This window comes from Idiotropiscis lumnitzeri, chromosome 7 (genome assembly GCF_059441095.1).
Source record: "Idiotropiscis lumnitzeri isolate Australia: NSW breed Sydney's pygmy pipehorse chromosome 7, RoL_Ilum_1.0, whole genome shotgun sequence".
Lineage (NCBI taxonomy): Eukaryota > Metazoa > Chordata > Actinopteri > Syngnathiformes > Syngnathidae > Idiotropiscis > Idiotropiscis lumnitzeri.
In genome coordinates, this window is record NC_142397.1 from 18,881,603 (window position 1) to 18,906,240 (window position 24,638).

Sequence of the window (24,638 nt, forward strand, 5' to 3'; positions counted from 1 at the left end):
TTTTGGGTTGACTTCCCCTTTAAAAAATATAAAGGGGGTCAGGTTGGAGGGGAACAAAAAAATTCACTCATGGAGATAATCTCATCAGAATCCCCTTTATTGTCATTGTACTCAGAGAACAACAAGTACATCACCATTGCATGCATTTTTATTAAAGCGCAGTATTTCTTGTCCATTGATGAGCCAAGGCACCCAACAAAAATGTCCCAAAAACATAATATAGAAAAAAATGACATTCTTTTTGTCACAAATGAGCTTACTGTGTGAAATGTGGAGCCCGTTTATAATTGCTAAAAACTTCACAACTGAGCAGCTATAGCGGTCACAGAAATTCTTTGAATGAATTCTGTTGAGCATTGAAATCCCCACGACGACCCGATAAGATATATTCCAGCCACTGGTGGCCTGTGACGGAAATACTGTCATGGCTCAAACATGTTAAGCATGAGAAAAATGTGTGATTTTGATTAACAGTTGGTCAGGTTTGTATACGTGGTGATTTTAATTTTAATCATTCAAACTTGGCAGGGCCCTGCCAGGGCTGTTAACAACTCTGCTCTGTGACATCAAATTCACAAGATGTTTTTTCCACTTCACAAGGACTAATTATTTTGCTAGTCACCGTGTTGGTGAGCAAATATATTTGCACGCTTGGGGACAAGTGGTGTGAAATTGGATTATTTCTCGAAGCACACCAATGAACTCTCACGGCACACGGATAATGTATGTAGTGAAACAAAAGTGTTTGAGTCTCAGTTAATCATGCAGCAAAATGTATTATCATAGTTGAACACAATCTTAATGGGTTATTCAAAATGTATTCAGAGGGTTACACACAAAGAATATTTTTCCAATCTGACACACATGACCATAAAATACGATTCAGTGTTTTCTTTTTTTAGTTGGACACCTGCGATCTAGAGCAGCCATCAGTTAATCGGGGTCACTTCTGATTTTGTCAGCAGTGAGAACCAGGTCTGAAAATCTTGCATTGGCATTGCAGTGTGAGTTTCCAGTTAAGCAACACTACTCACAAAAAAAGTTAGGAGGATTGCGCTTTTGGTTGAAATTACAGGATGAACCTACGTATATCCTTAACAGGAATACAGATTTGGACTTTTTTTGCCTGTGCATTTTAGATTCATGCTGAAATTTCACCCTAAAATATGCAATACATATGACTACATTTTCGTGAGCAGGTGGTCTGTTTTAGGTTTAGTCTTTCTTATGTCGGAACACTCGCTGGGCTTTCTTCAGCTGAAGGTAAAACCAGTAGACCTGAGGCACGAGGATAGCCAGATTGCCGACATTACAGTGCCAGGGCAGGTGGAAGGGCACTTTATGTAGCGGAATGCCAGAATCTTGCCCGTACTTCCAGTACATGTAGGGGAAGATCAAGATCCGACACATGATGAATGTGATGAGAACTAAGATGCTGTTGATTTTGTGCAGCCTGGTGTTCTCAAGGCCCACCTGAATGCGAGACAGAAGTTGCTCGTTAACAAACTTCCAGAACTAGTCTCAATAACGTTGGTGAGTTGTTTGTGTACCTGGACGATGATCTTTGAAATGGCAACAAAGGCGACGCTGAGTTCCGTGATGAATAAGCAGCCGACAAAAAAATCACCCAGTCCTCTCCTGTAGAACTGAAAGATAAGTATGCGCATGAGTTAAGTTTTCTGAATCGGAATATACTAAACACAAAGTGGCATGAGTGTTCAGAGCTGTTCAATCGATGTTGTGTTTAAGCACAATAAAATTCTTACCATGCCAACAGGTAGGAGAATACCAAGCACTGCAAGGTGATGAAGCACGGTCAACCAGTAGCGGGAGAGGAAGGCCTTTATTGTCATCAACGAGTGCTTGTTGTACATGCTGTTGCCTTTGAGCCTGTGAGTATGGTAGTGGCTCAGATACGAGGCATAGAGGTCGATGGCCGAATAGGGATAGCCAAACACCAGAAACTCGCTGAGCACCCAGTGACTGTGGAGGGTCAGAAGAATTTGGACGAGTGATTTAAACATTGTGGACCACATTGCTATTGTCGAATCATGAGCGTCAAATCCAGCGGAGAATCACATGCCTTAAAATTACCTGTCTGTCATGAGGCGCTTGCATGATGATGCAGTGATGACTCCAGTTGCAGTAGCCAAGGAAGCGTGCAAAGCGTCCAGGAGCCTGAAAACAGCAACAGTCACACAACGCCGGACAAATGTTCATGTTCATCCTTTTCAATATTGACAATCCCAAATCATGGCTGAGCCACGGACTCCTTGACTGTGATGTGAAATGTAACGCACAGCGACAAGTAAGAGACCTGAAGCCTGCGCCCACCAACAATTACTACTACAGTACACGACTACTTTGCGTTTGTATTTGAATCTTCTAGTAGTTCAGATGAATTGCAGCACTAATCTGCCACTCATAGGTCAGTTCAGCGTCGCTTATATTTGAAACATTTGTCAAGATTTAAAAAATTCAACGTATTGTATTGAGCATAAGTGGCTGTAAAAATATAGGCAAACAGTAAAGCCAGACACCCTCTCGCATTGAAGATTGCAGATGCTTGTTGTCACTCATGCAATCAAATATGTTCGCGTCCACCAGCGCTTGCAGCCAATTCATGAAGCTGTCAGCGTCGCAGTACGAGTCGGCATTGATTTCAGATAAACACCTCATCGACGAAGCATGGAGGAGTTCTTTTGTTATCGTTCCAGAGCGATATGTGCTTTTCGCCGGGTCCGCTTCATGAGCGTCAATGTCTGATAGCGAGTTTCACAACCACACTGGTTATCATGTCTTGGTGAAAAGTTGGATTTTGAAAACATCCAGCACTTCCGCACACGACTCTGTGAGGATATGCAGTGCAGAAACTGGATGGATGGACAGACTGAAAAATTCAGAGCACAAAAGCTCCAGCGAGTTTGATGTCAATAAATCCAGCGTCATTTTGGGATGAGTGGTGTATGCGTAGCCCGGAGTGGTCTTGGTGAAACCAGTAAGTCAAGCTAACGTTTATGGCTGAAATTGTAATGTAAAACGACTCACGACCTACTTCGTCGTCGGAAAAATCACCAACTTAGAACAAAAGTCAGAGCGGTTACTGCATGATTGCAGTATGTATGTTGTAATAATAATAATGCCTTTATTAGTCCCACAATGGGGAAATTCGAGATTCGAACCCAGGCCTCCTGGGGAGACTGGGTCCTGAACGCGGCGCCTTAGACCACTCGGCCATCCTGGCAGCCACGAGATTCGAACCCAGGCCTCCTGGGGAGACTGGGTCCGGAACGCGGCGCCTTAGACCACTCGGCCAACCTTGTAGGTGTTAATGTTGGATTAGTTGAAAAACTCAGCCAAATAAATGTGCACGACTACTCATTCCCACTTCAATCTCTCTAAATATCCCGACACAGTGATCAGCAAAGAAGCAGTGTGCGCATCCTCCCAGCCTTCGTCCATGTAGGTCTGCTCACTTCCACATTTCCTCATTCTCATATAAAATAATTTTAATCCTTTTGATATGTTGAAATGGTCATAGGTAGGGATGGCCGCATGGATTTTGGTGCCAATTGATCACCGTTTTTGGACGCTTTAAGCATTGAAAGTGCAATGATTCCCAATGGAAAAGTTTGTAATCAGTCCCTTTAGTGACTCTTGTAGTACCATGGTGCGAGCAGAGGGGGGCGTGGCCATATTCCTCATTAAACGTAGCCGTTTTTCCAAGTTGTCACGTATTTCCTCATTTCTCCAAAACGAATTGATAAAAAAGAAAATGACAACTATTTTCAGTTTCCTGATCAAAAAATATATGTAATCTGATCTTGTTAATGAAAAATGAGCCATTTCGGCTCACTAATTTCTTCAAACTTGGCGGTTGGTGACATGATGTGAATAGGAACTAACCACAGAGAAGTAAAAGCAACTTCGGTTGAGCACTTGTTTGTTGATATCTTAAGGTCTTGCAAGGTGAAAAAAACGTGCACAGTGCAATCGCAGTGTATCAGCAACAGACTAGCATAACATGCTGTGTTGCCTTCAGTGATCGGGTTTAGGTCCATTTTATTGAGTCGAACTGACCAGCGCATGTCCAGTGCGTTAAAGTTGAAGCAAATGAACTCAGCAGTGACTGACCTTTCGCTGACTATCAACACATCCGCGTCGCTCCAGTGCGTGAAAGTCCACCTGAATACTTTTCTAAAGCCAACATAAAATCCAGCAAATGTCACAACTCCACAAGCTAGCGTTTTAAGCATGATGGAAGGCGTCGCCCTTACAACAACAAAAATCGGTCACTTAAGAGCAAATCGACAAAAGATTTGCTGCATTGGTAGTATATTACTTGTGTTGCAAAACCTGGTGAGCTAACGGATGTGACGTCGCATAGACAGGAATTTGTATCATATGCGGATTTTCACAATGAAAGTAAAGTAAAGTAATAATAGTCTTTCAAAAATACATGCATGGACTGTTTGATAACGTTTAAGAGCGTTTAATTGTTGACCTTCAATCTGAAAACGTGCTTAAAATAGGACATGCTATCATCGGAGCTTTGACATTCATTTACAGATATAAATGCGTTGAGTAAAAATGAATTTTTACTGTTGCTTATATACAACGGTCATTTGATAAATTACATTGAGAACAACAAAATAAATTGAAGGTGTTCTTGTCTCTGTAAAGAATGTCTCACTTTCATAGAGAATTGTGCTACTTTGACCTGTAACAGGTTTTTTGTTCTCTCCTTGACATTCCAACAAAATCAACCAATCATGAATAAAATATTCCAATCAAATCAAAATATATCTTTAGCGCCTCTTATGTGTCTAAAAACAAAGTATCACAGTCCTTATAGTGAACATTTTTTTCAGGCAAACACGTGGTGCAATTGAGCCCCGTTTTTGGACGTTACAAGCAATGGAAGTAAAATGATTTCCCATGGAGAGTTTGTAATCTGTCTCTTTAGTGACTCTATCATGGGGAGAGTGGGCGGTGGGTGGATATTCAATTCATTAAAAGTAGGCGTTTTTCAAGTCGTCACTTATTTCCTAATTCCTCCAAAAGACAAAGATTTTTAAAAAAGTTAACTCATTTCAATTTACTGATTAAAACAAAAAAAAAAACCGCACTCATTTCAACAACTATGGCGACATAAACTGTAAAGTATGCCCCTAGCTCTCAGTCAACAGTTGACATTGAGGACAACAAATTGAAGTTCTTCGAGCATGGCACTGCGCTGCCACCCTGTGACCAAAATCCATACTGTAGTTTGAGTTTGCATAATTTATTCACCGTTTTGTTTTGTCCATCCATCTTCTGTACCGCTTCTCCTCACGAGGGTCGCGGGGGGTGCTGGAGCCTATCCCAGCTATCTTCGTTCACCTTGCTAAATGCCACCACTGGCTGTTTTCTATAAAAGGTCTCCTTTGAGAAGCAGTGAGCTGTACAAAGGTACACATGTATTTCATCAGAAACTCAACATGCCCATTGTTCTTAAGAAGTTCCGATCTTGCAAGAAGAATCAAGAAGTGATTTTGGTGTAATTAAACAAATATTTCACATCAGAGCTCTTTTGCATTTCTTTAGGGTTAGCTTCACTTTTAAGATGTTATTGACTTAGATGTGTTTACTGAAACAGGTAAGTAATAGTGAGGTTTTTCTTTTCACAGAATTACGACAATCATAAATACATAAACATGTTTTATTCAACTTATTATAAAAGTATAACTTTCTGAAAAGTGCACTGTGCTGGCTGTAAGAGAAAGGCAGACTCGCAGTGCTTAGAAAAGTGTACAGTGATGTAATTTAGTTCAGAGTTGTAAACAGTGTTTTTTTTGTTTTTTGTTTTTGTTTTCAGAATAGCTGCACTTCCACTACCTTGTGCATCTCATTGTTAAAAGGGTAGTCTGTTTAGTGCTAATTTAGTTTCCTATGTTTATTGTAAAGTCGTTGGGCTTTCTTCAGCAGGAGGTAAAACCAGTAGACCTGAGGTATGAGGATGCTCAGGTTGCCTGCGTTGCAGTGCCAAGGCAGATGGAAGGCTACTGTGTGCAGTGGAATGCCAACTTGCTGCCCGTACATCCAGTACATGAAGGGAAATATCAAGATCCGACATATGAAGAATGTCAAAAGAACTAACATTCCATTGATTGTGTGGAGCTTGGTGTTGTCAAGGCCCAGCTGGAACGTAGACAGGAGAGGAAGAATCAGGCAGATGCAAACAAAATTTCATAATTCCACATAATAATGTTATGGGCACAGGAAAAAAACTCAGAAGAGCCTGTCATCCCTCAATACATTGGCCATATCATAGGAAACAATACATTAAAATTAAGAAGGAAAAAAAGAAGAAAAAACAATTACAGTGGTCATACATCATCCATCTTTTTAAAGGGGATGTCAACTCAAAATATTTCTTCACAAGAATATATTCTATGCAGCCCCACTAGTTGAAATACAGCATTCTGATTAATATTGTGTTTGTGGAGAATGAGTTAAGCAGTAAAATGCAACCATTTTTGTACATCTCAAGGTGCGTTCATTTGGCCGCTTGGTGTCAACTGAAAATGACATCATGGTTAATCAGAGCTCAGACAACAACCAATCCTGGCTCAGCAGCCGAAAACAGGTGAGCTGTGATTACCGTATTTTTACGGTCATAAGAGCGCTGCATCAAAGGGCGCAACACCAGTTGAGGGTGCTATTTCCGTATTTAAAGCATATATTAGGCGTATTTAAAGCATATACTCAGCTGCTCGCGTTAGTTGATGCCAGCTAACCAGGACTCAATCCCCTAAGGGATCGTTGCCAGAGGTATCACCCCTATTCAATGACAGATGTCATGAAACTATTGGGAATCACTGCCAATAACACTAACTCTAATCGATAAAAGGTGCCTTGGCAATACGTCTACTAGACAATGTCAGGGGATGTACTTCACTGGTCACCACACTCCTTAGAGTCACGGTTTCAAATCAAAACCAAAAAAAAACTCAGCATACAAGCAAACAATGAAACAAAGAAATAAGATTAACACAAAACATGTATCTCTCATGCCATCTATATACCCAAAAGAAATACAAATAACACAAATAGATTATAGCAATGGCTTCTTGGGAGCCACTCAGCCTTAGCCAATCACATGGCTGTTTAGAGAGATGTGCTGTTGTGCTTTGGGCTTTTTGCAGTCTGTTGTCTAAACCTGGGACGTTTCTTGCTTTCAATAACATAAATTATAAGACAGACTACAACATTGTGGACAGCTGCCCTTTTGTCCAGCTTTCTCCTACACCATCACCCAAACACCATAGTCACATAATGTATAAGTCACGGTCAATTAGAAGCAGAGATGACTCAGACTTTGTCCAGCAGGGTGTGCTAACATGCACTCCGAACAGCCCAATGAGTAAAAGGGTTGATGGTCGAGAGAGATGCTCAGTCCATGTAATGGACGCGTCGCATTGCGTCGCTTTACAAGGCGCTTTGTTTGTTTTGGGGAAGATTAGGGACTTTAAAGAGCGCCCTATGGCCCGGAAAATACGGTAGTTATTACATGAGCCCTGAGCAACTGTGATGTCATTCTCAGTTGTCAGAAAGTGGCAAAATGGTTGCCCTCTGTGATGGCTGCTTAACTCATAAGCCACCAACGCATTATTGATTAGAAAACTATGTTTAGACTAGGAAAGGCACATTGAACATATTAATGCAAATAATTATTTGGGGTGGACCTCCACTTTAATTATCATCCATCATTTCTGTTAATTCAGTTTTGGGCCCCGAGGCAGCAGTCTTAAAGGCATAGAGTACCCTCACCCCTGGTCACCTTGTCCATATGTAAAGCCATGTTAATCTTACTAATTTTCACATTGTTTTTTTACAAGGAAAAGATAAATACAAAGACATGAGCAGGGCTATTACTACTCCAAGTAACAGAAATAAAATAAATGGGGAGTCAGAGTATAAATAGGTAAGTGAAATATAATTTATTAGAGCTTTTCCCGAAGCAGAAAAAAACTGGGCCGCATTCACCTTGAATATTTATGAACATCAGAGCTCTTTTGTTGTTGTTGTGTGACCGCAATGTTGCATTTGCACTACGTACCTGGATGAGGATCTTTCCCAAACAGAGAAAAGGTGTGCTTAGTTCTGTGATGAAAAAACACCCGATGAAGAAATCGCCTAATCCTCTTCTGAAAAACTGAAATACACATCGAAGTAACATGAGTGGTCCAAACAGACAAACTTACCAATCTTGTGTTTCAACACTAAATTCTTACCAAAGCGATGGGCAGGAAAACGAGAACCAGTGCCAAGTGATGGAGGACAAGCAACCAGTCCTTTGAGAGGAACGCTTTCATTGTTCGCTGAGAGTGGCTGTTGTACAGGCTGCTCTGACTTTGGCGCCTCTGAATATAGTAGTGGCTCAGGTACATGGCATAGAGGTCAGCAGTCATATAGGACGCGCCAAACAATATAAACTCATTGACCAGCCAGTGACTGTGTAGGGTGAGAAGAATTTGTTGGGAGAAGAATACAATCGACTATTACAGACATCATTACAAGTGTAAAGTCACTAGTCACAGCCAGGTAGGGATTGAACAGTTGATTGAATTGAAACTCATATAGCAATGCAGTAGAATGCCATTTTCAATTCACGAAGGTTGGTCGGCTTTATGCTATAGTTGAAGTGAAAGCAAAAACTTTCTTTGCATTATTGTTGTCATCTGACTTTTGAATTTTGTGCAGTTGTGAATGTTTAGCAAGTTAACATCTTGAATGGAAGTAGATAAATAAACTCTCTTTCATATCAAATTATATTAATTTGCCTTTATTTTAGTGCAGTCAACATGGATACATTCTCGTAATTCGAAAATCAATTTTCAAGAGACCTCAGAAATGGAAACCAAGTCCCCACAAAACAGCACAAAGACAGTAAAGTCATGGATCTTTGGTAGTCTTTTAAATTGTATTCAATACATTGCATTTTGCATAGACAATATTCATTCATTCATTGACCACTACAAAGCACATATTTATGACTTGAACCCTGTGTGAAGTGGAACCTCTAGTCTCGATCTCAGCCATTTCATGATGCTGTTTGGTTTAATGTTAAGAAAACGTTTTGTGTCGGGAAGCACAGAGTAGTGGTAAGCACGCCTACCTCACAGCTCTGAGGTTGAGGGTTCAAATCTTAGTTCAGTCCTTCCTGTGTGTTGTCCACACTTATGGGAAATTGACTCTTCAAATACCCAGACATGCACATTGGGAGATGTCAGAAAACCCATGCAAGTACAGGGAGAACATGCAAATTCCAGGAAGGCTGAATCTTACAACAGTGAAGCAGACTTGCAGTTTATATTTTGGGAAAATGTTGAACAAGAGAAATATTGCTTTTTTAAGCATTACAGATGTTATAAAATCTTTATGTATATATTTTTTAAAATGCAGTAGAACCACACTACTTGTTTTTTATTAGCCAGAGAAGCAGGTTCAACCAGTAGGATACTCGTTTAACTTGAATACAAGGGGGTGCACTTTTCTTGTTACATGCTTTTCAGTTGAATCTAAATTTGCCATTCAATAAACTAGCATGTAATTGCAATGTTAGAAACGTGAATGTATTTACCATCTAACATTGCATAATTTTACATTTACAACCAATCTATACCTATTCTCTCAAAATTAATAAATTCTTCGAATCGTCACTTTTCCTGCTCAAAATCCATGTCGTATTTATTTCATGGTTGAACACTTTTTATTCAACAGAAAATATTTAGTTACACTTCAAATTTGACCGGAGAGGTTCCACTGATCTATTCTCTTATTACTTGAAATTACCTGTCAGTCATGACATTCTTGCAGGATGACACTACCGTGATTCCAGTTGCAGTCGAAATGATCGCGTGGATGGCAGAAACAAGCCTGTAAGAAATGCATGACTTAATCAACTTCTAAAGGTTGGCCAATACAAGGGGGTCCTCGCCCTTCGACATACGACATTTCGGGTTACGAACGGCGCGCACGAGAGTTGCTTGCTCTCTGAAGACACGCTGAATGGGAGACGCATCTAATAATGTGTGGAATTGAAGTGATTTTCGTGCAAATATTTACCGTAATGACAAGGTAATTAATTATTGTGATAGCTCATGTAATTTATTGATAAAAGTACGGTGCGTAGAAATTGTGTCACGTCGCCTAAACCGAGCATCTGAGAAAATGGGAAGTACTCTTTCACAAACTTCAAACTGACAAGCAATTTTAACCTCTATTGTATAACCATCGCTCGCATAATCAGGAAATCCTGTGGTTGGCGTTTCAAACTGAACCGCGAGCAAGAGGCTTCAAAGTGGCACCTGCTTCAATAAAGTTTCAACAACGACTGACCTTTCGCTGACGGTCATTACGTCTGCGTCGTCCCATCGTCTGAAATTGAACTTGAGGAGTTTCCCCAGCCCGTAGAAGAGGGCAGGAAACACCACGGCGCCACTAACCAAGGCAGTTAACATGATGTTATGCGCCCGCCGTGTCGTCCAGCAGCTCATTCACTCAGCACCGGGAAGCCGTGTCGTCAGACGAGACCGCCTTCAGCAGGTAAACCTGCTGCTGCGATACGTCAGCTGCCATGTTGGATGTGACATTATGCCCGTAAAATGATTAAGTCAGACAAGTCAAATGTGTGATCTCACGTTAACTGAAGTCAGCTATTGCTATGTGTGCCAAGGGATTCATGGTGAAGGGAAGCCAAATGAAAGCTAGAGAAAGGTCACAAGATAACGGCATAGATAATGCCACCTACCTAATCATGTGAAAGTGGAGAAGAGAATGAGATTTATGTCAACAATTCCAAACTATTCTGCAGAACTCTTTTATATCTTCGTTGGTTGAAGTGGACGAGGGTATTAAAGTGTAATTGAATTTTGGTGCAGATTGGTTGCTGTTTCAGGCAACAGAACTGACAAAGCAAGCAATATTACAGTGCTTGCGACCCTGCTGTGACGTAGATAGTGGTGATAGAAAAATAACAAGCCGAGCTCCAAAAGGGGGTGTAAGAATTGGTCGTAAATCTCATCACAAAAAAGCCTTTAAATCTCGACACAAAAAAAGCTTTTAAATCATGACTGAGTCTTTTAGGGAGGGTAGTACTGATGGCATTTTTACATGCATACTTATAATATAAGTGCCAACGTTCAGCCAGATCAAGTATCCCTTTAACTCTGCATCAATGACTAAAATTACACCTGAATTAAAAATAAATTAAAAACATAATTAATTAATCAACCAGACCATTCCTAGGGCACACTTGATCACCCCTGGTATCAAACCAAAATACTTTCATTAAGATCTAATTTTGCATTTCAAAATAAAAGGTCTCTGAAATCTGGAATTTTGGACATTACTTTGTAAATAGTAGATAGGACCTTTATGTTGTAATGCAACATGAAATTTGTGTGAAAGTATAAATTCCATGGACACCAATTGTGCCCTAGAAATTGTCTGGTCTTTTTAATTTTTTTAAAATCAGGTGTAATGTTCTTGCAGAATTCAGGAGTTTTATTTTGAAAGATGACATCACATCTGAATGACATTTGCTGGATACCTGGGTGATGTAGTATCCCAAACAATTTGTTTGGTTAACAAAAACATTTTTTAATTTAATTTAATTCTTTTAATTAGGGACATTTTTTTTATTTCGAAAGTCTTTTATTTAGAGGTTTTAATTAAAGTACTTTGGATGGAGTCTTGTGGTATTCTAGTGTCCTATATATCTGGTCTGGTTGTGAGGTGCAGGGATTGTATTTTTTTAAATGCAACACCAGTTCGTAATGAAAGTACTTTGGTGGGAATTTTTAATATAAATAATTTTTAATCCGATGTAATTGCAGTCATTGATGCAGATTTTACATTAAAGGGATAATCCAGCCAGGTTTGCCAATTTTTCACTAACAAGCTCAGTTTTAAATTTTTTGACCAGGAAACTGAAATTAGTCATTATTTTCTTTATTATGCATTCACTACGGAGGAATTAGGAAATAAGTGACGACATGGAAAACACCCACTTTTAATGAGGAATATGGCCACGCCCAACCGCATAAAGCACCACTTGGGATATTTACAGAGATTGAACACGGCATCTACTAGAAACACAGCTCTGATTGTAGTTCTGAGTCAGAGATTTTGTATTCAGATTGTTCCGACATTGAAGTAGGTCATTTTATATTACAATGTCAACCATTAGCATAAGCTTGACTTACTTTTTTTCACCAAGGCCGCTGCGAGCTACATATACACCACTCATCCGAAAATGATACGTTCCAATGCGGCCACACTCAGTTGTGGAGTCGGCCTCCATGCTGCAACTTTTGTGCTCTGAATTTTTCAAAATTTGTCGATCTATCCATCTTCTGCACTACATATCGTCACTACGGTCATGTGTTGGCTTGCTGGATGTTTTCAAATTCAAACTTTTCACCAAAACAAGACAACCGGTGTGGTCGTGAAGCTCGCTATCCAACGCTGATGAATCAGAAGCGGCCCCGGATAAAAGCACATGCCACTCAGCGATGAGGAACGTTCAAGACCACCTTGAATGTTCGATGAGGTCTTTATCTGAAATTGACATCCACTCACTCTTACTGGTATCGGACATGAACATACTCGACTGCTTGATGTCAATAAATCCAAACTATTGCGCAGAACACTTTTATTCTTTCACAGGTTGAAGTGGACATTAGTAGTAATTTGCATTTTGGTAGTGATCGGCCGCCGTTTTAGACAACAGAAATGACAAAGCGAGCAATATTACAACACTTGCCTCTCTGCTGTGACATAGACTGCTGAGACTGGAAAAAAATAACAGCCGAGCTCCAAAAGGGTCTTGCTAATTTGTTGTAAATGTTATCACAAAAAAGCCCTTAAATCACTAGTCTTTGCGGGGGCCAGAATTTAGTGCCTATTATATAAGTGCCAATGTTAAGATCAATTAACAGTCCATTTAACTTATTCTAACTTAACCTCACAAAGTTTCTGGGTGCAATCCTGAGAAAGTTTTTATTCACCTTAGAAAAACTGGTTGCCCGAACACACGTAAGTAATTTTATAACATTTTAAACTCAAAGCACTGACATCCCTGCATTAGTTATTTAACTTTTATTTTGAAGGAGACCAACACCACCATTACTGTAATGCACTGTATTAGCACTTGCTTTGACTTTGTTTTTCCGCGTGCCGGCTGGCCTGGTGATCACTGATATTTCTGACCACAAATGTCTTTTGTTGGCATTGTGTCTAATTTACATGAAACAAACCTGTTAATGGAGAGTCATTGAAGAGAATTATGCTTGTCAAGACTTCCTGATTGTTGAATCTTGAGAGTGACACCGTTAAACTGAGGGAAATAGCAAGTGTCAGACCTGCTCCAATTAGCCTTTGGATAATGGAGCAGGCTGATGTAGGCCAGGCTGCAGCACTTACCTTTATAAGCGGGAAAATTAAGTGGGCCTTACTGAGTGTGCCAACTGAAAGGTTTCTCATCTGAGTAAAACAGATGAAGATTGCCTAAAAGACAAATAAAACGCTAAAAGCAATAGTGAAGTGGAATTTTATTCATATATATATATTTATATATATGTATATATCCATATACCATGTTTACTCATTTTTGACTGCCACTGTTAAAAGGTTTCTCATTACAATATCCTCTAAGCATAAATATCATAGCTTCTTTCTTGAAACCTGGTTACTAAACCAAATGAAAACAGTTATGGGTCAGCTTGAGCACCATTGAATTGTACATTCTCTATATTGCATCAAAATATAAAAATATACAGATTGTGTTTTATTTCTGTATTCTTTAAACATTCTTTCCTTGTTGTTCAATGGCATGAAACAAGAGAGGAAGATCTCATATGGGCTGAAGAGGACTTAAGCTTTACTTTTACCAAACTAATGAATCCATATCAGACGCCAGCCCATTCACTCATTCACAACACTTTGCAAACAGTGACAGCAACCGTGGGAGAAAAAAACAGCTCAATTTGACGTACAACGCTCACAGTGCCACCGGCCCGGCAGCCATGTTTAGAGCAAAAAGTGACTGACAAAAATGAAGGAGTGTTTTGGTGCAGGGGGAGTGGCTGGTGGGCTGCAAGCATCGTGTTAACGTGACCTTTTCTGTTACAATCACAAAGTGAGGACGGTTTAACTCAAATCCAAAATGGTGGTAATGATGATGTGCTAAAATGATTTTCCAACCTACAATATCAAAAACTAACAACAAAAATTCTCAAAAGCGGAAAGGAGTCAAGAAACCTGCAAATCATCTTAATGGTTTGAGGCAACCAAGAAAACGTGAAGGCGCAGTCAGGAGTTGAGCTGGTGGTGCATAGAGACTTGGGAGATGGATGTGCATGGGTTCCTCGGGTCAATGGGATTATTGCCCTGTGTCCGTCTAACACAAACAAACGCGCGCACACACACGCACACACAAACACACACACACCTCTACCCTGGATGAAAAAGGTGAGTCCAGTCAAGAAGGGCGAAAGCAAGGCTGGTGATCCCATTCTTGTGTGTCCCCTTCTGGCACCATCTCTGCTGAGAGAAGCAGCCTCCATCCCGGTGGAGGCATGCCTTCGTGCGCGTGTCATCGCTTGTTTTCCATATGACTGTCTGTCGAGAGTGCTGCTGCAGCCTGCCGTCGTCCGCCAGGGTTCACATGCGCGAGGAGGAAGCCAGCTCGTAGAACAAGACGTAACCGTCACTGCTGCGCACTTGGCTGGAGGACATTGGCGTTACTCTGGGGAGGAGAAGTGTCACCATTTAACATTATGGTGTGCGGAGTATTGTGAATGAATATCTTGATCCGTAAAATGCGATAAATAAGACAAGTCTGTCACTGATATTTTTACACCCGTCCGTCTCTCAGTTGTTTATCTAATGCAAGGGTGACTAAAGTCAGAAGAACTTGTGTTTTGCATATTAAACCATTATAAATGTTGCCAATACTCAGCTTGAAACACTTGAGTGACCAGTGCCGCAGAGGAAACAAACTGGTGTGAAGCATAAAAAGTAAAAGAAAAACACTCCCAGTAGAAATTCATCATATTTGAGCGAATCTTTGTTTGCGTTAGTAGCATTATAGCTGATCACTACTATGCGGACACAAGATGGCAGCAAACGTCTGTGAAATATGAAAATGTTATTCTGAACTAAGGCGAAAATTCACAGCAGCGTGTGGCCCATCAATAATTTGTGCAAAGAAACTTAATACAGTAATGATGACTTGCTCCTTGGTACATATTGTACATCACCACAAAGTAAAGTCACGGTTGATAGATCAATGCTGGATGAAAACAAATGTTTGAAAATTGTCGAGCATTGTGTCATTCACTTGATTTGTCAACCTTCCTAAGATGGTTTCGGTTTTATCGACTACCGTCGCTTACAATTTTTCTCTGTTGCTTTAGTGCAGTTCTCAGGTCTGAATTGAAATCCTTAAAACCACATGATCGATTTTCACATTGTGTCTTTTGAGCACATTATAAAAGCAATGATTTCAACAGGTTGCAAATGCGTTAGCACGTCTATGGGAATGATGATAAACAATTCTCAACTGTTTCTACACAGTGCATATTTGCTTGTGTCATGTTGATTAAAACGGGTCTCCGTTGAATTGTCTCACACCCCGCAACATTCTGTATTAGTTCAACAAATAAGTCTTTACATAGAAAATTGTTGAACAAGATGTCATAAAATGTCAAGAATATCTTGACTTTTATAACAAAGGAGAAGCAACCGATTATCAATCAACTGAAGATAATTATTGTGATGTGGATGATAATTTGTGTCCCAAACGAAGAAGGAAGACTGCACTGAAGTGTACAATTCCCCAAAGGAGATTGTCCCATGTTCACATTTCTACTTTTTTGTGCTATGCAATGCTGAGTTTTGCTTTCTGTATCACAATGAGATGGTTTGTCAACAAATTACAGTGCAAACAGTAAAAATGTTCTGTGAGTCAAACGCAGTCTCTCGCAATCAACTTTCCACATACACTGACTGCGTTAACATGAAGTCAATATTCGGGTTGTGGTAACAATTCCAATTTGTGAGTAATTCGGAATAGCACTTTTTACATGGCTTGAGTTTGAGAAATAAGCCGGTTGGACATGCACAGTGTCCCCAAGGAATCAGGGTATTCCGATTGGCGTATGCAGGTACATGAGCACATATTCGGGTCAGAAAAGGAGTAACCCGTTTGGAATTTGAAAAACCTGAATAAGAGCATATTTGGGTTATGTCTTTTAAAAACCCAAACACTGCCAATATTGGGGTTTTAAAAGGGTTATTGAATGCATTTAAACACAGTCACAAAGATGTAACATTCAATTTAGATTGACTGGTCATCAAAATTTTAATCAGAACATCCCATAAATGTACACTGTTATGTTGACAATATGACTACACAATTCTCATCTGATTACACGACACAAAGACTTGTCTTTCTGATGGCACTGACATGTTCAGTGACACAAATCATTTACTTTTGAAGGATTTTGTCAACGAAAAAAGCTTTTGCAAGGAAACAATGGTGTTTTGCTCTTTGTACTAATTTTTGAGAAATGCAATTTCTGTTTTGCAAATTTCAGTTCTGATTTGAGAAATGTACTAAAGTGACTGTAATAGGAGATGGACTTGGGCAGAAACCACCTTAACATATAATAAATCAAGAGATCTTACTGACTGAAGTATGCATATGAATCAATCACTCTTCTTGTTAGCTTTTAGTTTTTCATAACGGTCTCTCTTTTAATCCGTGATGCCAAACATACATACCGGGAGTCATTGAAGGTGTACCACTCCCCAGACGTTGGGTTGCGACAGTAGGCTGTGTAGTGACCCCCCATTGTGGTGCCTGAGTGGTTGGACACTGCATACAGGTTGTACACTGCATTTACTAAAAGACAGAAGAAAAGAGCAAAAAGGTCTTACATGTAAACACGAAAACATAAAAACAATATCATCTTTAAAATAGAGCTTCAGAGGATGTGCGCTTGCCCATTTGATATGGAAGGTATTTTCTTTCCAAACTTACTGCTGTTTTCGGAGGCAAACTCTCGCAAGTCAAGATCCTTCAAGGGGAAGTTGACGAAGGTTGACAGTTTGCTGGTTCTTCTTGCTTCTGAGAAGCGTTTGAGGTCTGCACATCATTGAGTCAAGGAGTATGTTTTCTCTTGCTACTTTTTTGAATGTCATGTCATGTCCTTATCCACACCGATTATCCTGTACAGGGTTTCGGGAGGGTGCTGGAGCCTATCCCAGCAGACTACGGGCGAAAGGCGCACTACACCCTGAACTGGTCGCCAGCCAGTCACAGGGCAGACATAGACACCGTCACTGAGTGGGAACTGAACCCACGCTGCCCGCACACAACTCAGGCGAGTGTAGCACTACACCATCAGTGACTACTTTTTTTGAATACTTGTTAATTTACGACACAAATGCAAAATCTTATCAAACTATAAATTGATAGCTTTTGGAACCACTGGTGCTAGTCATTCGACGTAAACAGCTGATTGTAGTAAATACCCAGACATGAACTGGAAGAGCAGCTGTGGACAATGTCACCAAAAAGTCCCCTTTTTAGTGAAACAAAAACTATCATCGCCTGGCTTTCAATTGGCATCAGCACATTTTAGCACATCGTTCTCTCTCGGTATCACTGCGAACTTTGACTCCGTGTAGAAGGTCGAAATGTTGACCGAGGTAGGTGAATGTGATTGGAATGTTACGTCTAAGCCTAAACCTTAAGCCACCGGGGGGTTTGCTCGAGGGGCTATTGGATTAGTCTGATGCACTTAGTGCTTAATGAATGCAGTGTCTGCAGGAATAACAAGTCACTAGAATTGTGAACATACTTGGAATGTAGCAACACACTTTACAAGCTTTAAGGTCTAAGCAAAAAGTGTTAACAGCAGAAAAGATACGCAGAACTAAGATCTTGGGGAACTTCTGTACTGTGAACTTCTTGGTGCATCTTCTTCGAGCTTTGCACTTGTAACACGTCTGGGGAGAAAAGCAAATGATGCAACTGACATAACAGCCATGGTGATTAACGTGTAAGATGCTGTCGTGTACTGGAACGTACTGGCTTCTCATCTCCATCGAGGACATCTTCTTTGGTGAAGAGCCGCATGCAGTCCATGAGGCTCACCTCACCGTAGCCCTTCTGAGCGTAAACATAGATGCGTTCACATTAGCACACCAACACAAACACACATTGACACACACACACACACACAGATACAAAAACAGATTCAGAGAAGAAAATGAGAGTTTGCATTAAGATTAGCTTTCAGATCTTATACATGACTTAAAAAGTCAAACACTTCACTTGTTTGAATGACCAGTTATCAAATTAACTTTAGCCTCGGAGGGTACGTATATTGTTGGCGCTTTGGTGTCAAGCTGAGTAAAGATCATCAGATGAGAAACACCTTTCAAGAATAGTGTGGGGACATTTTAGTGGGCGCTTCAATGTCAAAGCTGTGTGTCAGTTGTCGTGCGGTGGGACACAATGAATAAAACATCCTCACACGCATTATGGTGGTGTAGAGAGTGTCCAAACCTTGGCAATAGGCAGGGACAGATCCCAGAAAGGGTCAAAGACCGTCGAGCAAAAGCCACAGTGGCTGCAAGTCAGCGAGCTCTTGAGCTGCCCAACAAACAAGTCTGAAAGAAAAAAATATTTCACAACTCAGACTCATCTGTACTGGGATATTGGTGCTTACATCATATTGTACTTTGTTCAGCTCACCAACGATTTTACTGTCTTCCCGCTCCAGGTATTTAGTCCACATCTTCTTCCCTTTCTCCTCGTCCCTGAAAATGGACAATGGAATGTCCTGTTAATGTCAAGCTGTATATGGAAGAGGCATGGTGAAAGGAATTTTAACCCAACAGCAGTTCATGTTTTATAAGTATTACATAGTCGTGTCATCAATTGCAACAGTTCTGTTAACTACAGTTCACAGCACAGTAATAATTGCCTCTTCTGAACCGGAATTGTATTGGCCCTTGTCCATTGCACCGGAAGTTGCAATCCAGTGTTGACTAATCAATGAAGCCAGAGGAGAAATATTGTGGGAGAATATAAAATATAAAAAAAATTGTTTTGATGACAGCAGAGTGAAGACGTTGCACAGATTAACACTGACCCTTAAATAAGCAGTTAGATAAGGTATAATAATATCCAAAAGGAATTGGGGCATTAATCTGATCTGAGTGTTAAGGCAGGCCAAGAAACAGACACAGCCTTAAATTACTGCGCCAAAGACCACAAACACACACGTTTACATTTCACCTATTTTTTCAATACAGCTAAGTTTACTATCGTTGTGTAATGTTTTTATGGCTGCCGTTTAAATGTAAAATACCATAAAGACTCACATTTTCATGTTGTACCTTCTTAAATGCAAATCCCAATGACCTTACAAATATGTCCAAAAATAGACAATGAAAAATTGGCCTATCGTGTGTATTGTAAATATTTTTTAAATTTCTGAAACAAATTATGCATTTGATTACGTAAACTTTGCAATTGTGTAGCAAGCAGGTCGTCAAAATCAGGCATCTGTAATTCCACAAGACGCTATAGTTCTCGGCTGTTATGATTGACTGTAAACTGCTGAAACTATTCAATGATTTGCTCTTTGAATATCAAATGCTCCAACTTAGAACTTAACTTTTTTTCAAAGTTCTTTAAAGCGGAAGTCATGTAAAAAAAGTTTCTTTGTGGTAATATGTTCTAAGTACCGTCACTGGGGGTATTCTGATTAATATTGGCTTTGTGGAATAAGAAACATATGCAATATATTTATTACTTGTATTTCAGAGGCATTTGACCCTTCTGTGTTGGTTGCCTCAAAATACTCACGGCAGGTGATCAAAATCTTCGACAGTGCCTCTCGGCCTCACTGTCACTCTGTTGACCTCATTGTGCAGGCCGTCCAGGAGGAAGCGCAGGAACTCTTGAGCGTCCTGTTGGCTGCAGAAGACACAAAACAAATTCAACACGATGACCTCCACACACTTACTGCTCGTAAGACAAACGCTCTTACTTGTATCCAACAAATCTGGGAGCGTATCTCTGGATCTGAGTTTTGAATTCAGACGGACTGACAGCTTCACTGCTGGTTGACGACCACATGGTTTGTATCAGCTTGGCAAACTCTACCAACATAGACACAATAATGAAATGTATTACGCAATCTAACCGCAAAAGGAGGGATTCAAAATTAAAGCCAGAGGTTAAGGGTACTAGTTTATGTTTTGAGTGCATCTTCCGAGAGTCTCTTACCTTCCATGAGGGCTGTGTTGGTACGGCTGTTGTTGTTAAGGTCTCTGCGGTGCGAGTTGTGCAGGCAGTAGTCTCGCAGGCTGTGTGTGTTGCTGAGACACTGCAGGATACTATTCATGAAACACTACAAAGAAAACAAAACAATTTCCTTCAACTTTAACAGTCACATGTTGAGTGCACCAATCAGGACATTTGACTTCAATCAACAGTCATCATCAGCTTGATCAACACTTTCCCCCAAATGTTGGTCATTCTTGATTATGATTTTCATGACAATGAGTTGGATATTTTTTTCCAAATTAAAATGTGAAGCGAGAAATATAAACGGTTGATAAGTACATGATGAGAACAGAATCTGTATTTGTCAAATTGGTCATGTTTGGCCCTGGCAAACATCTGTGCTCTATCGAGTATCAAGCTAGTTTATTGCACTGTCTGTACTGGGACACAATTAATAAACTAAAATTGGAGATTGGTACATTTTGTGATGGATGACATAAAACAAACATTGCCAGCTAAAATGTACTCATGAAGACAAAATGTTTTGGAGGAAACTGTAGCAGTACACTGTTGCCGTAGTCACATGCACAAGGGCGATGTGCATTTTGGCAATCTCAAACCGGTAATGTGTGCTCCTTGGTCCAGAGTTCAGAGTGCTCCGATGAGCTAACCTCACACAAAGCAACACACATATCCCATTTATTTTAGGAACCCTCCCAAAGCCTGTTGCTTGGCAGATTACACCCCACTCCGGCGTAGGCAGATGTCAACAAACTGATAACACATAGCACGCAAACTGCAATAACTGCAAGTCTGTACATCGTCTCCCTTTACCACACACAAATGAAATCAAATGATTTTTAAGTGGGAGCTGTACTTACAGTGTTTCCCAGGTTTTTCAGTCCAACCAGTCCCTGGGCACTTTTTGAGTTCTGGAAGTCAAACACAGTGATTAGAATCAAACCGTGAAGGCAAGCTTTGCCAAGATTAGACTTTGTATTTTGGATAAAATGATGTACTTTATAGCAGAGATAACACTTTGAATGATGATACAGTCATACATCAGTAATAATTGTCTGCACACAATATAGTATAGAATGGATCATTTAGTTTGACACATTATAAGAAGCATTTTTTGTGAATCTATTTTTTGAAAATGATTCTATTGTATACATAACCAAGCACACGTAACAAGGATGTAATACAGTCCTATATTTTAACAGACTTAATATGTGCCCTGTAATTAACAACATTGTGGTGTAGTCTGGCTTTCTGCAGCGCGAGTGCCCTGCTCCTTGTGGTGCAGAAAATGCAGAAGTAAAAGGAAGGCTGTCTGTGTGTCGTCTTGGTCGAGCAAAGAGCCAAGTGGGTAACATGACAGGAAAAGGGACCTTTTTGAGGTCCTTTTTCTCCCTCACAGAGAACTTTGCTTCAGCTCTGGTCATCAACAGACAATAACAGACAATCACAAGGCATTGAGGGATTTCTATTCAGGAGCCTCTCAGCTCACGCACATTTTCAGAGAACAGGATTTAGGCTTTTTTTTGGAGTGGGGTAATTGACACATGAGATGACGTGTTATATTACCATGGTTTCACATTCTTGTCGAATGCAAAATTGTACATTTTGTAGAGAACTTCTCACCTAATGCTGGTAAATTCCATTACATAAGTGTAGTGGTTATATAATTGAATGGCTAGAAGAACTAACACACAGTCAGGGGGTGGATAAGGAATGTGCGCAGTTCGCAGATACTGTGCGAGAATATAAATGAAACTCTGTATCCTTATTCGTCAGTTGATACCTTTAAATTGACATTTTCTTGACAGACCTTAGACGATCATCTTTGCCTTTGAGTTAATTCATCATCTGTACTGTACAACATGATTTCGAAAAACATTTTCTGCTTAACACTCAATCTACAGTAAAATAAAGTGAAACATAGAAACGGGTTGATGGTCAAAGTACACAAATAGGGTAGCATGTACTGCGTATGAGTCTGTCAAAACAATCCGTGTTTACATGAAAGAAGATGTGGATGTGAAGATGCCACCAGGCCATTTGCAACATAAAACAATGCTCTTCAACTTCAATACGGTACATAAATAAAATAAATAAAAAAATAAATAAAATATATTTATAAATATATATATAAATATATAAAAAAAGCCTGCTGGATGGTGTTATTGTTTTCATTAATATTGGTTGCCCATGTCTGAAGGTGGTGCTTGGAACATTTTCAGCAAGCATTTGAGAGACAACTTAGCCTCAATAAAAGCTCCATCATGATGATCCTCTCTGGACAGTGGACACCTCAAATTGTGTTTCATAAGATAAAGTGCCCCATCAATAGCAACCACACACACAGGCGCGCGCACACATGCACGCAGAGGACGATGCGCTGCGCTGAGTGATGCCATGGCCGGATTGTGCCTCCTCGTCTACTTGCTATTGGCTGATCCTAAGCCTGGCTGACGTCACAGCTAGGAAAACAACATCCCTGCTCTGTCTCTGTAGCAACGCTATTCTTATCTTTTTTTTTATAGGATGCAGAGCTAGAGGACAGAACAGTGAGAGGGCTGAGAGTGTAGTGAGTGTGTGTGCGTGACTCAATGGACGTGATTTACAAGCTTTCAATGAAAAAAAAAAAAACCATGCCGCCTCATTGGCTTTAGACCAATCTTGTGGTCACAACAACTGAAGTACTTATTAAAGCAACAGAGTTTGTCAAATTCAAAGTTCATTATAGACTTCACTGAAGATGAGTAATTTAAAAAAAACAATATTTTATATTTGTATATCTCTGAAATGTACAGTCAGAAATATTGTAGTGGTATATAAGTTGGCATTTGAACCGACTGTCACATGATCATGTTTAAGACGAAAAATGTCTGCAGTTTTCGCTAAAACGATTTAAACCGCCTGTCAATTCATGCGCTATTGATGTGACACAAAACAAAATGCAATTACACTTCAATATCCATTTCCTAAGCAGCACATCAAAAAGGATTTGGACATGAATGGGACTCACCAACTCATGCTCTGATCCCAGCCAGTAGCATGACCATAATGACAGCTAATTCCGTTATGCAAATGCAGTGATTCTCAGACGTAAGCAGTTTAAAACAGCAATGGTGTGTGTGTGTGTGGGGGTGTGTTTGCGTGTGCGTATGCGATGGATTAAATTCATGAACGCACACTTTTGCTGTGGCAGCGAGCATTATTATCCGCCACACTCAAACAAAAACATTGAATTCCACCTTAATCATGCAAATAGACACATTTTGTATTATTTCAACATAATATGACTAGTCACATGATTCATATTTATTGCTTGCTCACTCTTTCCAAAAACATGCTTCTTCGACCAAATGGGGACTCAAAACTGCCCGTGGGTGTGAATGGTTGTTTTTCTATATGTACCCTGGCGACTAGTTCAGGGTGTACAACATAAGCCAGCTGGGCCGTACTTCACTAAATGTTTTTTTTCCCCACTATCGCTTGGGTGACCCACTATGAATCTAATGCATCCTAATTACTGTTAGTTTGACATTAGCTTGTTTTTTGTTGTTTTGTTTTTGCATACATCATCCATTCAATTTCTGCACTCATCAGGAGAATTTGACAATGCGGCTAACTAATCCGGTTTGAAAGGAATGATGCATGGAAGGAAAGATAAGTGCTAAACAGTCACAAGAGGGATCATATGACCTTACATTCCAGGAGTTCCATGTGAGCAGTTAGATGTATACAAAGTGTACACTAAAGAGGCGGCCCATGGGCAAACCTAGTACAAATGCTTCATTCATAAATGCCATAAAGCACCCTTGGCGACTGCTGAACTACTTCAGAAGCACATCTCTTTTTTTAGCCTAAAAGCATTGGGAACAGAAGGGCATTGCAGGAATCAGGTCGAAATGCTTCCTAGAGCCGCAAATGAGGGACATGTCCTTTTGGCAGGTACTCGACCGTGTGGGTATAAGCAGTATAATCTGTCCGATCATTATGCTCACTTAATTCAAAGATCGAGATCTGCTGGAGGGTTATTTTGGGAGTGGAGGAAACGGATCAGAGCAAGGTTACAGCAAGGTGTGTTTCCTCACATGCGTTTTACAGTCGGCCCTTTTTAATCAATGAATCACTTTGCACCTCTGCTACAAGTTCGCACACCAATATGAAAGCTGAAACTAACCGGCCCGGTGCACATTCTGTGTTTACGTCGACGATAATCTAAGGAATCCAGCCAGACGAATACCAAACATATGACAGTTGAAGGCAATGG

The 24,638-nt window shown here is 40.2% G+C and overlaps 3 protein-coding genes across 5 annotated transcripts in view; all 3 read right to left on the minus strand.

Moving 5' to 3' along the window:
- Positions 1-81: 81 nt before the first annotated feature.
- LOC148333857 (TLC domain-containing protein 3A-like) lies at positions 82-4,370 on the minus strand. Its single transcript, XM_088300391.1, has 5 exons — positions 4,135-4,370; positions 2,095-2,178; positions 1,767-1,983; positions 1,551-1,646; positions 82-1,473 (listed from the first exon to the last, which is right to left on the minus strand). The coding sequence occupies exons 1-5, from the start codon at positions 4,254-4,256 to the stop codon at positions 1,216-1,218; spliced, it is 777 nt and encodes a 258-aa protein (XP_088156517.1). The 5' UTR covers positions 4,257-4,370; the 3' UTR covers positions 82-1,215.
- Positions 4,371-5,687: 1,317 nt separating this feature from the next.
- On the minus strand, positions 5,688-10,548 carry LOC148333858 (TLC domain-containing protein 3A-like). The gene is made up of 5 exons (XM_088300820.1): positions 10,384-10,548; positions 9,838-9,921; positions 8,277-8,496; positions 8,102-8,197; positions 5,688-6,180 (listed from the first exon to the last, which is right to left on the minus strand). The coding sequence occupies exons 1-5, from the start codon at positions 10,539-10,541 to the stop codon at positions 5,917-5,919; spliced, it is 822 nt and encodes a 273-aa protein (XP_088156946.1). The 5' UTR covers positions 10,542-10,548; the 3' UTR covers positions 5,688-5,916.
- Positions 10,549-13,581: 3,033 nt separating this feature from the next.
- usp2a (ubiquitin specific peptidase 2a) overlaps positions 13,582-24,638 on the minus strand; it is a 46,101-nt gene continuing 35,044 nt past the window's right edge. For 2 of the 3 annotated variants that reach the window (XM_088300532.1, XM_088300534.1), the window contains 11 exons: positions 21,238-21,288; positions 20,357-20,480; positions 20,118-20,229; positions 19,934-20,044; positions 18,815-18,879; positions 18,626-18,729; positions 18,146-18,226; positions 17,985-18,063; positions 17,093-17,197; positions 16,834-16,954; positions 13,582-14,794 (listed from right to left, as the gene is read on the minus strand). In XM_088300532.1, the coding sequence (XP_088156658.1) occupies positions 14,710-14,794; positions 16,834-16,954; positions 17,093-17,197; positions 17,985-18,063; positions 18,146-18,226; positions 18,626-18,729; positions 18,815-18,879; positions 19,934-20,044; positions 20,118-20,229; positions 20,357-20,480; positions 21,238-21,288 (1,038 nt within the window). In that variant the 3' untranslated portion in view covers positions 13,582-14,709. The remainder of the gene's footprint in view (positions 14,795-16,833; positions 16,955-17,092; positions 17,198-17,984; positions 18,064-18,145; positions 18,227-18,625; positions 18,730-18,814; positions 18,880-19,933; positions 20,045-20,117; positions 20,230-20,356; positions 20,481-21,237; positions 21,289-24,638) is intronic. The other variant, XM_088300533.1, reaches the window with a different exon arrangement.

What these genes read in the sequence shown, in the direction of transcription:
- LOC148333857 (XM_088300391.1), bottom strand. Translation starts at nt 4,256, where the DNA reads ATGCTTAAAACGCTAGCTTGTGGAGTTGTGACATTTGCTGGATTTTAT. An exon ending in GTGTTGATAGTCAGCGAAAG is followed by an intron (nt 2,179 to 4,134) that starts GTCAGTCACTGC and finishes TGCTGTTTTCAG; the next exon opens with GCTCCTGGACGCTTTGCACG. An exon ending in AAGCGCCTCATGACAGACAG is followed by an intron (nt 1,984 to 2,094) that starts GTAATTTTAAGG and finishes GACCCTCCACAG; the next exon opens with TCACTGGGTGCTCAGCGAGT.
- LOC148333858 (XM_088300820.1), bottom strand. Translation starts at nt 10,541, where the DNA reads ATGAGCTGCTGGACGACACGGCGGGCGCATAACATCATGTTAACTGCC. An exon ending in AAGAATGTCATGACTGACAG is followed by an intron (nt 8,497 to 9,837) that starts GTAATTTCAAGT and finishes CACCCTACACAG; the next exon opens with TCACTGGCTGGTCAATGAGT. An exon ending in TGGGAAAGATCCTCATCCAG is followed by an intron (nt 6,181 to 8,101) that starts GTACGTAGTGCA and finishes TCTACGTTCCAG; the next exon opens with CTGGGCCTTGACAACACCAA.